The following is a 12,607-nucleotide window of genomic DNA, read 5'->3' on the forward strand; positions in this document are numbered from 1 at the left end:
AGTCCTCAAGAAAAGCAAATGGAGCCAAAAACAAATCCAAAGATGTGAGGTCAATGATAAAGTGACCAAGCTTTTGGTCAATCTATTGCCTAGCCACATTCTTGGAAAAATTGGAGAGTTCAAGGATGTCAAGGAGCTTTGGAGCAAATTGGCATCAATTCATGAGATCCCCTCTACTGTACTAAATCAAGAGGAATCCAAAGAGGGCGACTCATTGGAGCAAGACCAAGAAGAGGATTCCGAAGTTGAGAGATGCTCAACTTCCGAAGAAGAAGTCCAAGAAGAAGCTTCATCTTCGAGGAAATGCAATGAAGGAAACAAGGAGGGAGCATACTCCTTGTTCCATGTACAAGATGATGAAGCCTCCACCTCTAGGATTGAGGGGGAGTGTAGATTATTGACCCCGGAGCAAGAAGAAGCTTCCACATCCGGGTCAAGAGAAGAAGAGGATGAAGTAGCTTCCACCTCCACAAGTCAAGTCAAATCTAATGGAGGAGCATCACTATCGGATCAAGAGGAAGCCTCTATCTCCGAATCAAAAGGAGAAGATGTCACCCCTACAAGCAAAGGTATAACAATTTCAATAGAAAATAACAAAAATCATATCATTTGCTTTGAGTGTAGGGAAAAAGGATATTACAAAAGTAAATGCCCTAAATTGGCCAAGAAAAAGGGTCAAGTGGCACCCAAAGGCAAGGAGAAGCCCAAGGAGACCATCCCCACAACAAAGAAGAGCAAGGAGCACATTGTGTGCTTCTTGTGCCAACAAAAAAGGCATTACCGAAGTCAATGCCCTAAGGGGAAGAAAGTGGTCAAGGCTCAAGGAGAAAGCTCAATTCAAGGGGGAGCCTCAAAGGTAAAAAGAAATGTAACTTTTATTGAGCCTACTCCCTTGAACAATGGTAAAAAGCATGCTAAGTCAAGTCTTTATCATTTTAATGCTATTTACCATAAGAATAGAGAGCATGATAACATTAATGAAAATCATATGGCTCTACATGCTAAAACCACTACACCTAGGGCTAGGAATGTAGATAAAAATCTAGGCAAGAACACTAAGGTCAATAACTATAAGCCTAGAAATAAAAACGCTCAAGGATTAAATAGAAAACCTAAATCTAGGGATTTATGGGAAGAAAATCAAGTCTTAAGGTCAAGACTTGATAAAATGAAAAAGATCCTAAAAAGGATGGAAAATATCCTAATAGGGCAAAATCAGCAAAATCTAGGGTTAGGACAACCAAGGTCATCCAAGAGTCATAGAGGTTTGGGATACAAACCTAAAGCTAAGAAAAATGAAATCTCTTACCATAGGGTTCCATATAGCTATGGAACCAACCCTAAGTCTAGAGGTCAAGTCAAGGATACAAGGGAAGTTATCTCTAGAAGTATCTTTGTAACAACAAACGTGACTACGACTTCTAAGAAGTCTAAGAAAGTCACAAAGAAGGTCACAAGGGAAGCAATCCCTAGAGTTGACCTAGAAAATATGACCAAGGCTTCTAATAAGCCAAACAAGGTCACTAGAAAGGTATCTAGGGAAGTTATCCCTAGTGAATACCTAGAGCATCCAAGGAGCACCAATAGGTTTTGGATTCCTAGGAGCATTTTCTCTACCCCATAGATGGGGTAGAGAGTGGCAACTCTAAGAAGAAGGGTAGTTAACCCAATTTTAAAGAAATTGACACTCAAAGAGCATTTTCAAGGTTATTATTAACCTTTGGAAATGAAATGGATTTATGATTTACTCTTTGAAAGAGTAAAATGTGCCAAATTTGAGAAGTATTGATTTTATTTTAAATGACACATATTGGGAAAACATAAGGAAATACCAAGTTGAGATTTTGGTATTTTCTTAGTATTACTCTTGTGGAAGAACGAAATATGTCAACATTTGAGGAATAAGTTTAATTTCAATTGGCATAAGTTAATCAAGAGAACTAGAAATGTCAATTTAGGTTTTGACATTTTCTTGGCACGTTTAGAGGGCAATCTAGGTTTAATTTTTAATTTAGCTAAGGTTTAAGGACACTTAGATAGGTAATCTAAGTATTTTATTTATGCTGAATCTTGCCATGATTGTTTGCTCATTATATGTCATGACATCATGATTATTTTTGCATTCATACCTTATGATGAAAAACACAAAAATATCATGTCATGACATACATACATCATGTAGTTATAGGAAATTTTCTTTTGAAAATTATTTCTTTTTGATGTATGTCATAACATTATCATGCAGTATGTTTATTTCCTTAAAATTAAGGACAAATGACATTTATCAACAAGTGACATCCTAGGTGGATGTTCAATATCCACAAAATGCCTAGATAGATATGTATGATTCCTAGATTAGGGCAAAATCAAACTTTACATCTCACAAAGACTCATAAGGTGACTTGTATGTGTTTTAGTGCACATTAGATACAAGTGAGATGTTAGGATGTTGAACAAAACTCAAGATGTTGATTTAGTGCATTCTTTTGAGTTTTAAGTTCATCAAAACACATAGTTATGTGTTTTCCCATCATTGGGAAAGCTAATGTACAAGTCATGTGCATTAAGCCCAAGGAACATGGTGGGATATTGGTTTTGAAAATATTTTTAAAATGATTTTGGAAAACCTTGGTGAAGGCTATCTTTTGATAGTAATCATCATTGAAGAGTTAGGCACAAACTTGAAGAAAACACTAAAATTTTTTATAAGTTTTCAAGTTTGTGTCCATCTTTGAAAATATGATGTATTTTCTTAGAAAACTATTTTTTTTCATGATAAAGTATGCCCTAAATAATGTCTACAACGATTTTCATAATTTTTCAAAATTTAGAATTCTTGGGGAGTTTCTGAAATTGACTGAAATTGTATTTCAGCCTTTTCAGAGCTTCAATCGATCAGTGGATCAATTAGAGTGCCTCAATCGATCAGCCGATCGATTAAGAAGGTCATTCTCGCGAGCAGAAGCTCGCTAGATCGATCAGTCAATCGATCCAGACTGGCTGAATCGATCAGTGGATCGATTCAAGATAGTGAAATCGATTGGGACCCAACTCCAATCGATTGGGGAACCTGATTTCAGTTGGGAAAGCTGATTTTTAGTGGTTTGACCCTTTTTTAGTCTAGGTAACCATTCCTAACCCCTCAAAATACATTTGTATACACAAAAAGGGGTGTTTTCATGTTGAAAACAAGGATGGATTGGTTAAGGAAGACTAAATTGAAGTTTAGGTTGAGGTTTGGTTTCAATATTGAATTTTTGAACCTCAAAACTTCTAAATTTGGGTTTCCTAAAGGTTTAGGGATTCCAAGTCATTGTTGGTACGATGACAGAAGGTACGACCATGTCTTTAGGGGGAGTTACTCTTTAAAGACATGAAAACTATTTTTCATGAACCGTGGAAGGTGATTAACTTTCTTTAGTAAAAATGCTCAAGGTTGAGCATTTGTCTACATTGGGGGAGAATGTAGGATTAAGGATAAATGAAGGGTATGAGACCTTCATTATCGTGTTGATCACAATGAGTGAAGTTGTGAACAATGATGAGCAACTCTTCAGGGGGAGAGTTTTCAACAAGTGGATTTGTTGATGTGTGCCAATAGGGGGAGAATGTAGGGTTTAAGTTAGGCCTTCATTATCTAAGAGGGAGTTTGCCTTCTTAGTGGGAGAATGTAGGGTTTAACTTACGCCTTCATTACTTAGTGACATGAAGGAAGTTGAGGTTATGGGAATTAGCCTAACTTAAATAAGGTATTGTCAAATATCAAAAAGGGGGAAATTGTTGGTACAATATCCCTCAAGTCAAGATTGATCTGGTTGACCAAGCTTGAGTCTTGGTTTGGATTTCAATGTTTGACAATACAATACAAGACTTCGATGATGTGGATAAGTGCAGGTGCAGTTGTTCACTTGGGGAGATTGTTTGGTGCAATTCCCCTCTGATCAGGGTCTAATCAGGTTGGTTGAAGAAGAGTCAAGTAGGTCAAGGTTGACCGGATACTTGACTGGGAAGTCCTAACTGGGATGTTAGGCAGAAGGAAAATCTTAGTGAGTGAAGCTAGGTGAAAGTCCTGGTGAGTGAAGTCAGGCAGAAGAAAATCCTAGTGAGTGAAGCTAGGTGAAAGTCATGGTGAGTGAAGCCAGGTAGAAAAAAATCCTAGTGAGTGAAGCTAGGTGAAAGACCTGGTGAGTGAAGCCAGGCAGAAGAAAATCCTAGTGAGTGAAGCTAGGTGAAAGACCTGATGAGTGAAGTTAGGCAGAAGAGAAGTCCTAGTGAGTGAAACTAGGCAGAAAGGAAGTCCTGGTGAGTGAAGGCAGACACGAGGAAGAAAAGTCCAAGTAGGTCAAAGGGATTGACCAGATACTTGGCACGAGGAAGAAAAGTCCAAGTAAGTAAAGGGAGTGACCGGATACTTGGTATGATGAGGAAAAGTCCAAGTGGGTCAAAGGGATTGACCGGACACTTGGTGAGGGAGGCCTTGCAGGTCAAGGGTGACCGGATGCTAGGCATGATGAACCAACAGGTCATGGATTGACCGGATGTTGGTTTGGAGGCTTGGGACTTGGTTTTGGGCAAAAACCAATGCCTGGATCGATTAGCCGATCGATTGGCTGATGTCAAATCGATCGGCCGATCGATTGGGAAGGTCCCCGCGACAAGCCTCGAGTGGGCAAGTCACAGAGCGCACAGAACGCCTCTGGATCGATCAGTGGATCGAACCAGAGACCCCAATCGATTAGTGGATCGATTGGGGTGACCCGTTTTTACGCGATAAAGGCTGGATCGATCAGCCGATCGATCCAGGCTATTCCAGAGAGCACTGAGGCGCTCTGGATCGATCAGCCGATCGATCCAAAGCCTCCCCGATCGATTAGGAGCAATCCAATCGATCGGGATCTGACCGTTGGCGTCGTATTTAGCTGCAGGCGTTCGATTCCTTCGGTAGAACTTCACCGATTCATCTTAGATCTTCACTGTGCTCCTAGAGCTTCTCCACAAAGTTCAGATTGTCAGTTCTTGAAGGTTCTTGGAAGTCTTCCAAGTCAAGAGGCGGATCTACAGCTGAGGAAGAAAGCTAGGGTTAGGGTTTTCTATACTCATTGTAAGCTTTTGCTTGTATTTGTGTATCCTTTCCTTTTCTTCTTGTAGTGTGAACTTGTAGGGCTTCTCCGCCTTTGGTAGTTACCGAAAAGGAGTGTTTATTAGTGGAGGTGTGTGTGAGTGTGTGGATCATTGGACTAGTCACCTCCTTTGGAGGTGGATACCAAGTAAATCTACTTGTTAGCGTTGTGTGTGTTGTTTCTTGTATATTTCCGCAGCACATCTTTGAAGAAACAAGCAACGCCGACCACGAGCACGCGACGAGCTATTCACCCCCCCCTCTAGCTACATTTCGGTCCCAACATTATCAACCTTTGTGTTTCTTGATCTCTAAATAGACACACTCAATCAAATAAGCTCAATATCTCATATTGACTCATTTGTGCATGGTCATGCTTTTTTGTGTTCTACTAATCAAGGGGCCCACAGATATCGCTCCCGTCATATGGAAGGGATAGATCCCATCTACATCACTCACATCCCTCCGCATAATTTATTGCATACCCAGTGATCGACTTTATTGTCCACCTTGTTACAGGTGACGTTTGCCGATACCAAATTACACAACTCCTTATGTAGGGAACCGTAGTGACTTCAGGTCTAAGGACTATTCATATCAATAGTCACATTAGAATGTTTATAACACTCATATAATGATCCATGAAATATTCTCATGGCGGGTCATTCAGTATATATTCTCTAATATATATCCATATGTCAACCTGATATCTCATATCCATGACTTGTGAGATCAAGTCATCCGTTGACCTACATGCTAGTCTCAACGCATTAATATTGTCCTTGTATATTAATTCTTGACTAAGAATAGTTAAGAGTAGTGTTCTCTACAATATCTCACTATCAATTCAACCAACTGATATATTGTAAATAAGAACTTACTACCCAAGGACATTATTATACTTATTCAATTGACACTGAACTGAAATAAATATAATAACCAACTTTACCTTTTATCAATAATGATATATAATACAATAATGTGCTATTTATAATTATCTCATAATTGATATTAGGGCTAATACTAACACGCTGACCATTTTCTTCCAATCGATTGCTCCAAACCAATCAATTGCCCAATCCTAAATTCTAAATTTCGAGTTTAGGGTTTACTAATCGATTGGTACATCTCGCCAATTGATTGGTAACCCTGAATTCAACCTTTTCAAGCTGAATTCACATCTTGCCTGGTATTTGGTTGACATCAAACTATTAGGACTTCCCCTACCCAATATTCAATTAACCTTAATTTGCTACGGCTTCCTTACTCATGCCAAGTGCCCGGTTCTCTTTAACTAACTTGGACTTTCCCTTTGCCAACTTTTTATTGGACTTTCGATGATCAAGTGTCCGGTCCTCCTTGACAAACTTGGACTTTTCTCTTACTAATTTTTTGTTAGACTTACGATTACCAAGTGTCTGATCCTCTTTGACCCACTTAGACTTTCCTCTTGTCAACTTCTTATTGGACTTTCAATCACCAAATGTTCGATCCTCCTTGACCGACTTGAGCTTTCCTCTTGCCAACTTCCTATTGGACTTTCAATCACCAAGTGTTCGGTCTTTCTTGATCCACTTGGACTTTCCTCTTGCCAACTTCCCGTTAGACTTCTCAAGTTGTATCCAGTCCTCCTTGACCTACTTGACTTCTCTCTCACATATTGTCAAATATTAAATCCAAGCTTGAGCCAACCTAGGCTTACTCAACTTGGTCAACCTTCACCCGAGTTCAATTGTACCAATAATCTCTTCTTTTTTTATATTTGATAATATGTTTAAGTTAGACTCACTCATTAGCCCAACTTTCTTCTTCTCATGTCAAAGCATGAATAAGGGTTTCGTTGGGACGGGTTGGCGGGAGTGCTGGGGTGCGAGCGTATTCGCCTTTTACCACAATGAATGAGGGTTTCGTAACTTAATTCCTACATTCTTCTCACATTATCCTCCTTTAACACACATCAAAAATCTTCTCTAAAGATTCATTTATCTTATCCTTCAAATATTATGATGGAGGTTCCCTACTTTCTATTGCCTCCGATGTTCAACCTTAACCATACATCCATCATCCTTCTTTCATATCCAAACCATCTCCTTTAAGGTGAACCTCCTCTTAAAACATATTTTAACTTTTATTATTTGCACCAATAATGATTTGAAATTACTAAACCTTTAAAAAATCCCAAAGTCTAAGGTATGAGGTTGAGAATTCAACCTTGAATCAAAAACTTCATCCTCAATTTCACATTATTCCCCTTTAATCATCTTTTGATGATTTTCATTAAAAAAAATTATCCATAAATATTTATCCAAGCATTTCAAAAGGTTAAAGATAATTAATTACTTAAACGAGACTCAATTGACTGAAATAAATCATTTTAGTCCAAATCAGCCACTATCAATCGATTACCATTAGTTAACAATTGATTTCTGCCTATGTGAATAGATTGACATTAGCAGCCAATCGATTGTTCCACTTAACAATCAATTGGTATTTGGTGTATCTGAATTTCAAACTCAAATTTTGACCCAAATTTAAAAATTCATAAATAGTTTTATAATTTTCAAAAAATTTCACATAGATATTATTTATCTTAAATATTATTAAGAAAAAATATTTTTTTATAAAAATATATCTTATGTTTACAGAATGATATAAAATAATAAATCATTAAAAAATTTAATGTAGACTCTAACTTTATATTTATTCAGGATGATTCTATCAACTAATAGATTTTAACGGGCTTTTGATCCCAGAAAACTGGTCTGAGGTCAACTTTGAGGGTTTTGGCTTGCCTTTGTTTAGGCGACACGTGGTTCGTCTCTATATGGATTGCGGTGGAGTTCAGCCGAAGGTGCGTGGAAATTTGGCCGTCCTGCGACGGCCGGAGATTCTCTGACCGCGTGGAAATGTTTCGAAGCGTGGGATATGGAAATTGCGTGGATTGCTTCGTCCATGACTTCGCAGCGAGTGACACGCGCTGCACGGATACGCTGTTCTGATCCTTCCTGTAGTGGTTCTTTTGATAATTCCATTGACGATTGGAGCTCCATGGACATAGTTATAGCCCTACTGATGATTCTGTCAAACTAGCACTCGTTTGGCCTGCTTGGAGTGAACGCATTTCTTCAATCTTATCATCTTTTTCAAGAAAAAAAAAAATTCTTGTTTGATTTGTTTGCATCATCCTGTCAAATTATATATATGGTTGGTTCATGATGTGACGACTGAATTGTTTGTGTCCGCTTGCATCACCTATGATTTCACATTCGCCTCTTCTCTTCTGGTGCCTTTCTTATGGTTCTAGCGATTGACTTGGTGTTTGGTTTCTTTCTGATGTATTATAACCCTAGCACAGTTGCTTACATTTCTCTTCCTCTTCCTCTTCCTCTTCTGTTGATAACCATGCAGATTCACAGAGCTATCAGACCACTTTTTCATTTTACCCTTCTATTCAGCTTGAGCAGCTCGTCGTCGGTGAAGACAAACGATGAACTCGCTCTTCTCTCCTTCAAGGATTCCATCGCCGGCGACCCCCTTGGAGCACTAGAGTCATGGAACAACAACACTCTCCATTTCTGCCAGTGGCGAGGAGTGACATGCGGCGCAGCTTCTGCGAATCGACAAAGAGTCATCGTGTTGGACCTTGATTCACTCCACCTGGTTGGTTCTATATCTCCTTCGATATGCAACCTCACCTTCCTCAAAAGGCTCCACCTTCCTAACAACAATCTCCAAGGACGCATACCCTCACAGATTGGCCAGTTGACCCATCTACAATACCTCAACCTCAGCTCCAATTCCCTTGGTGGCGAGTTGCCAAGAAACCTCACTCAATGCAAGGATCTCCAAGTTATCAGTCTCAATCAGAACATGTTTGCTGGACCAGTCCCGGCCGAGCTCGGTTCTCTGTCGAAGCTCACTCAGCTACTTCTTTACTCCAACAATTTCACAGGGGTAATCCCATCTTCTCTTGGGAATATTTCCTCCCTCACATTGCTTCTATTAGCTGAAAACTTCTTGGAAGGGAGCATTCCAGAGAATATAGCAACCATCTCAGGCTTGGAATATTTCAATGTAGCTGCCAACATGCTCTCTGGTAAAGTTCCTTCTTCCATTTATAACCTTTCGGGACTCTATTACCTCAATGTGGGGAACAACCAACTACATGGAGATGTTCCATCAGACATAGGCCACACACTCCCCAAGCTTCAGTTTCTTGGGATGTATGGCAACCAGTTCCAAGGCTCCATTCCGAGCTCTCTTGCAAATGCTTCTGGACTTGAGGTAATTGGCATGGATAACAACTCTTTTAGTGGTATAATACCCGCAAATCTAGGAACTTTGAAGAATCTGTCCTGGCTAATCCTTAGTAGAAATAAGCTAGAAAACAGTGAATTGAGTTTCATCACTTCTTTGACGAATTGCACCAATTTAGTGTATCTTGAATTGTATCGCAATGAGCTCCGAGGTGTGCTTCCGCGGTCGATTGCAAACTTCTCTGCGACAATGAACTGGCTTACTATCGGACACAATCACATATCAGGAAGCATTCCTCCTGAGATTGAGAATCTCGTCGGTCTCAGTGCACTTTTCATGGAAGAAAACCTTCTAACTGGTGTCATTCCTGATGCCATTGGGAAGCTTCAGGGTTTAAATAGCTTGTGGTTATTCGACAACAAGTTATCAGGGGATATTCCTGTATCCATTGGAAATCTGACGTTGCTGACTCATCTGTATCTTCAAGTAAACAATCTGCAAGGAAGCATACCTTCAAGTTTAGGCAATCTGCAGGCTCTTAGCTCATTGAATCTTTCCTCCAATAACCTCAGCGGTGGAATTCCGAAAGAAGTTGTTACCCTCTCTCTCTCTTGGTACCTTGATCTGTCATTTAACTCGCTCACTGGGTCTCTGCCAATGGAAGTGAGTAACCTGAAAAACCTAAACGAATTCAACGTTTCTAACAACAAACTGTCGGGTGAAATCCCTAGCAGTCTGGGTGAGTGCCGAGTTCTGGATTACTTGTACTTGGGAAACAATAACTTCGAAGGTATAATTCCTCAATCTTTGAGCAACTTAAGAGGCATTCAAGAAATAGATCTCTCTCAAAATCGTCTCTCTGGGAGAATTCCAGACTTTTTTGCGAGTCTTGATTCATTGCAGTACCTAAATTTATCTTATAACAATCTTGAAGGTGCAGTTCCAACAGGAGGTATTTTTGCAAGTATTAGTTTTGATTTGATCGCAGGGAATGATAACCTTTGTGGGGGTCCTTGGACACTACATCTTCATCCATGCATCAGGCAGGAAACCAAAACGAAGAGCACTTCTGTGATAAGAATTGCACTACCAGTTGGTGGTGGAGCTGTGATTCTCTTCCTTCTAGCTTGCATATTGCTCGTTCGAGGTGTGCCGAATAGGTCGAGAATGAAATCATCATCCTTGGAGAGTAATGGGAGCCAATATCCCAGAGTATCATATGCTGACTTGCACAAAGCAACCGATGGATTCACTTCTTCAAACTTGATAGGTTCAGGCAGCTTTGGGTCTGTGTACAGAGGAACACACAATGGACAACTAGTTGCAGTGAAAGTATTCAATCTTCAACAAAGAGGAGCTTCAAAGAGCTTCATGGCTGAGTGCGAAGCCTTGAGAAGCATACGACATCGAAATCTATTGAAAGTCATAACCTCCTGTTCCAGCATCGATTCTCAAGGTGAAGAATTCAAAGCAATCGTGTATGACTTCATGCCAAGAGGAAACCTGGATGAGTGGCTGCAGCTAGAGAGGTATGAACATGAGCAGTCAAAGGGACTTAGCCTGGTTCAAAGGCTGAACATAGCCATTGATGTAGCTTCAGCTCTGGAGTATCTTCATTGTCAAGGACAAATTGTCCACTGCGATCTAAAGCCAAGCAATGTTCTTCTCGACGATGACATGGTGGCTCATGTAGGTGACTTTGGGTTGGCAAGGTTTCTCGACAGCGACTGTGGCAACTCGTCTACTGCTTCCTCCATTCCCCTTGGACTTAAAGGATCCATTGGATACGTTGCACCAGGTACGCATTCATCTCTTTCATTTTTGCTCAAAGCAATTTCATTAAGAAATTAAACAACCATTACTAAGAATTAGGAAAGAACTATCAGCAACATGATTAATCTTGTTCTTGAGTTCACATGATCATTAAAATTTTAATTACAGAATATGGGATGGGAAGTCAAGTTTCCCCTCTGGGTGATGTTTACAGCTTCGGAATACTTCTCCTAGAGATGCTTACCGGATTGAGGCCGACCAACGAATTATTCAACGACGGCTTAAACATTCGGATCTACGCCAATGAGTCATTAACCAGGCAAGTCATTGACGTGGTTGATCCTAAGTTGTACCTGGATGAAGACTTGGAAGCTGGTAAGCTGTGTGAACTTTTGACTTCATTGTTTAGAATTGGTCTTGGGTGTTGTGAGGAAGATCCAAGGAAAAGAATGCAGATGGTTGATGTTATTAAGGAACTACATTCCTTTAGAGATTCCATTGTGGCTCTGTAAATTTAAAGATAGATAAAGCAACTGAACTATAATATGGGTGATATTTTTTTTTTGGGCAGCTTGCATGCAAGAAGCTGTCCTTGTTATGGAAAAAAAAAAGTGAAAAAAAATGATTTATGTGTGCAGAGCCGGGCAAGGCCAAAAGATCTGAAGCAAATCTTTGTTTATTTATTGGGTAGCCAAGGATTTAAATGTTTATTAAGAGTTTTGATCAATGACTTTGTGTGTTTATCATTTGTATGTTTTGGAAATGGATGAACCGTTGATTTCTACAACGTCAAAAATAACACTGAAGGAGCTGCTAAACCAAATGTAATGGCAGGGAATGAGGGAATATCTGAAGAGTCAAAGTCAAAATTGACTAAAGGGCACAGGCGTCTTTCCCGTTCTATCTATCCTATCTTCAAAGTATTCGAGTCACATTAAATATAAAAATTATTTCCGTGATTTGAATGCGTGCAATTTCAACTTCTCTCCCTTCCACACACACGCACTCTCTCTCAATGCATCTCTGGAAATTTCTCACTTTTCCTCTTGTCTATCAATTTACCACCTTTTTTTTAATTTAACTATTAAAATCATAACTAAAATTTGATATCAAACTTATATTTTTCAAACTCTACTATTTTATGTGGTTACAGATTCATAGAAATCTAAATAGTCTAGGTTAATTAGTACATTTTAGTCAAAAATATTAATCAATCTAGATAACTTCAATTGTATTCATTTCAAATCCTGTGAGTTTATAAAGGGTCAAGGAGTCTAAATGTGCTTCTTAGTAGTGTCAAGAAAAAAAAAATAGACATTCAAAAAGACGATAAACATTTTTTTTCCAAATTTTAACCGGTTAACTCTATTAAGGATGACAATTTTCTTTAAACCTAATAAAAAATCTGAAATTTAACTCGAATAGGGGAGTATACAAGAGACTTTTGATATTCAACTC

At 39.2% G+C, this 12,607-nt stretch overlaps 1 protein-coding gene across 1 annotated transcript; it reads left to right on the plus strand.

Annotated features, from left to right (window-relative positions):
- The first annotated feature begins 8,102 nt into the window (after window positions 1–8,102).
- LOC121997374 (probable LRR receptor-like serine/threonine-protein kinase At3g47570) lies at window positions 8,103–11,859 on the plus strand. The gene is made up of 2 exons (XM_042551753.1): window positions 8,103–11,174; window positions 11,318–11,859. The coding sequence occupies exons 1-2, from the start codon at window positions 8,414–8,416 to the stop codon at window positions 11,659–11,661; spliced, it is 3,105 nt and encodes a 1,034-aa protein (XP_042407687.1). The 5' UTR covers window positions 8,103–8,413; the 3' UTR covers window positions 11,662–11,859.
- Window positions 11,860–12,607: the final 748 nt, after the last annotated feature.

The sequence above is a fragment of the Zingiber officinale genome, chromosome 6A (assembly GCF_018446385.1).
Source record: "Zingiber officinale cultivar Zhangliang chromosome 6A, Zo_v1.1, whole genome shotgun sequence".
Lineage (NCBI taxonomy): Eukaryota > Viridiplantae > Streptophyta > Magnoliopsida > Zingiberales > Zingiberaceae > Zingiber > Zingiber officinale.

Bases quoted from the DNA above. Each gene is read 5' to 3' on its own strand.
- LOC121997374 (XM_042551753.1), top strand. From the start codon at position 8,414: ATGGTTCTAGCGATTGACTTGGTGTTTGGTTTCTTTCTGATGTATTAT. The intron at 11,175-11,317 runs GTACGCATTCAT...TTTTAATTACAG, and splicing joins CATTGGATACGTTGCACCAG to AATATGGGATGGGAAGTCAA.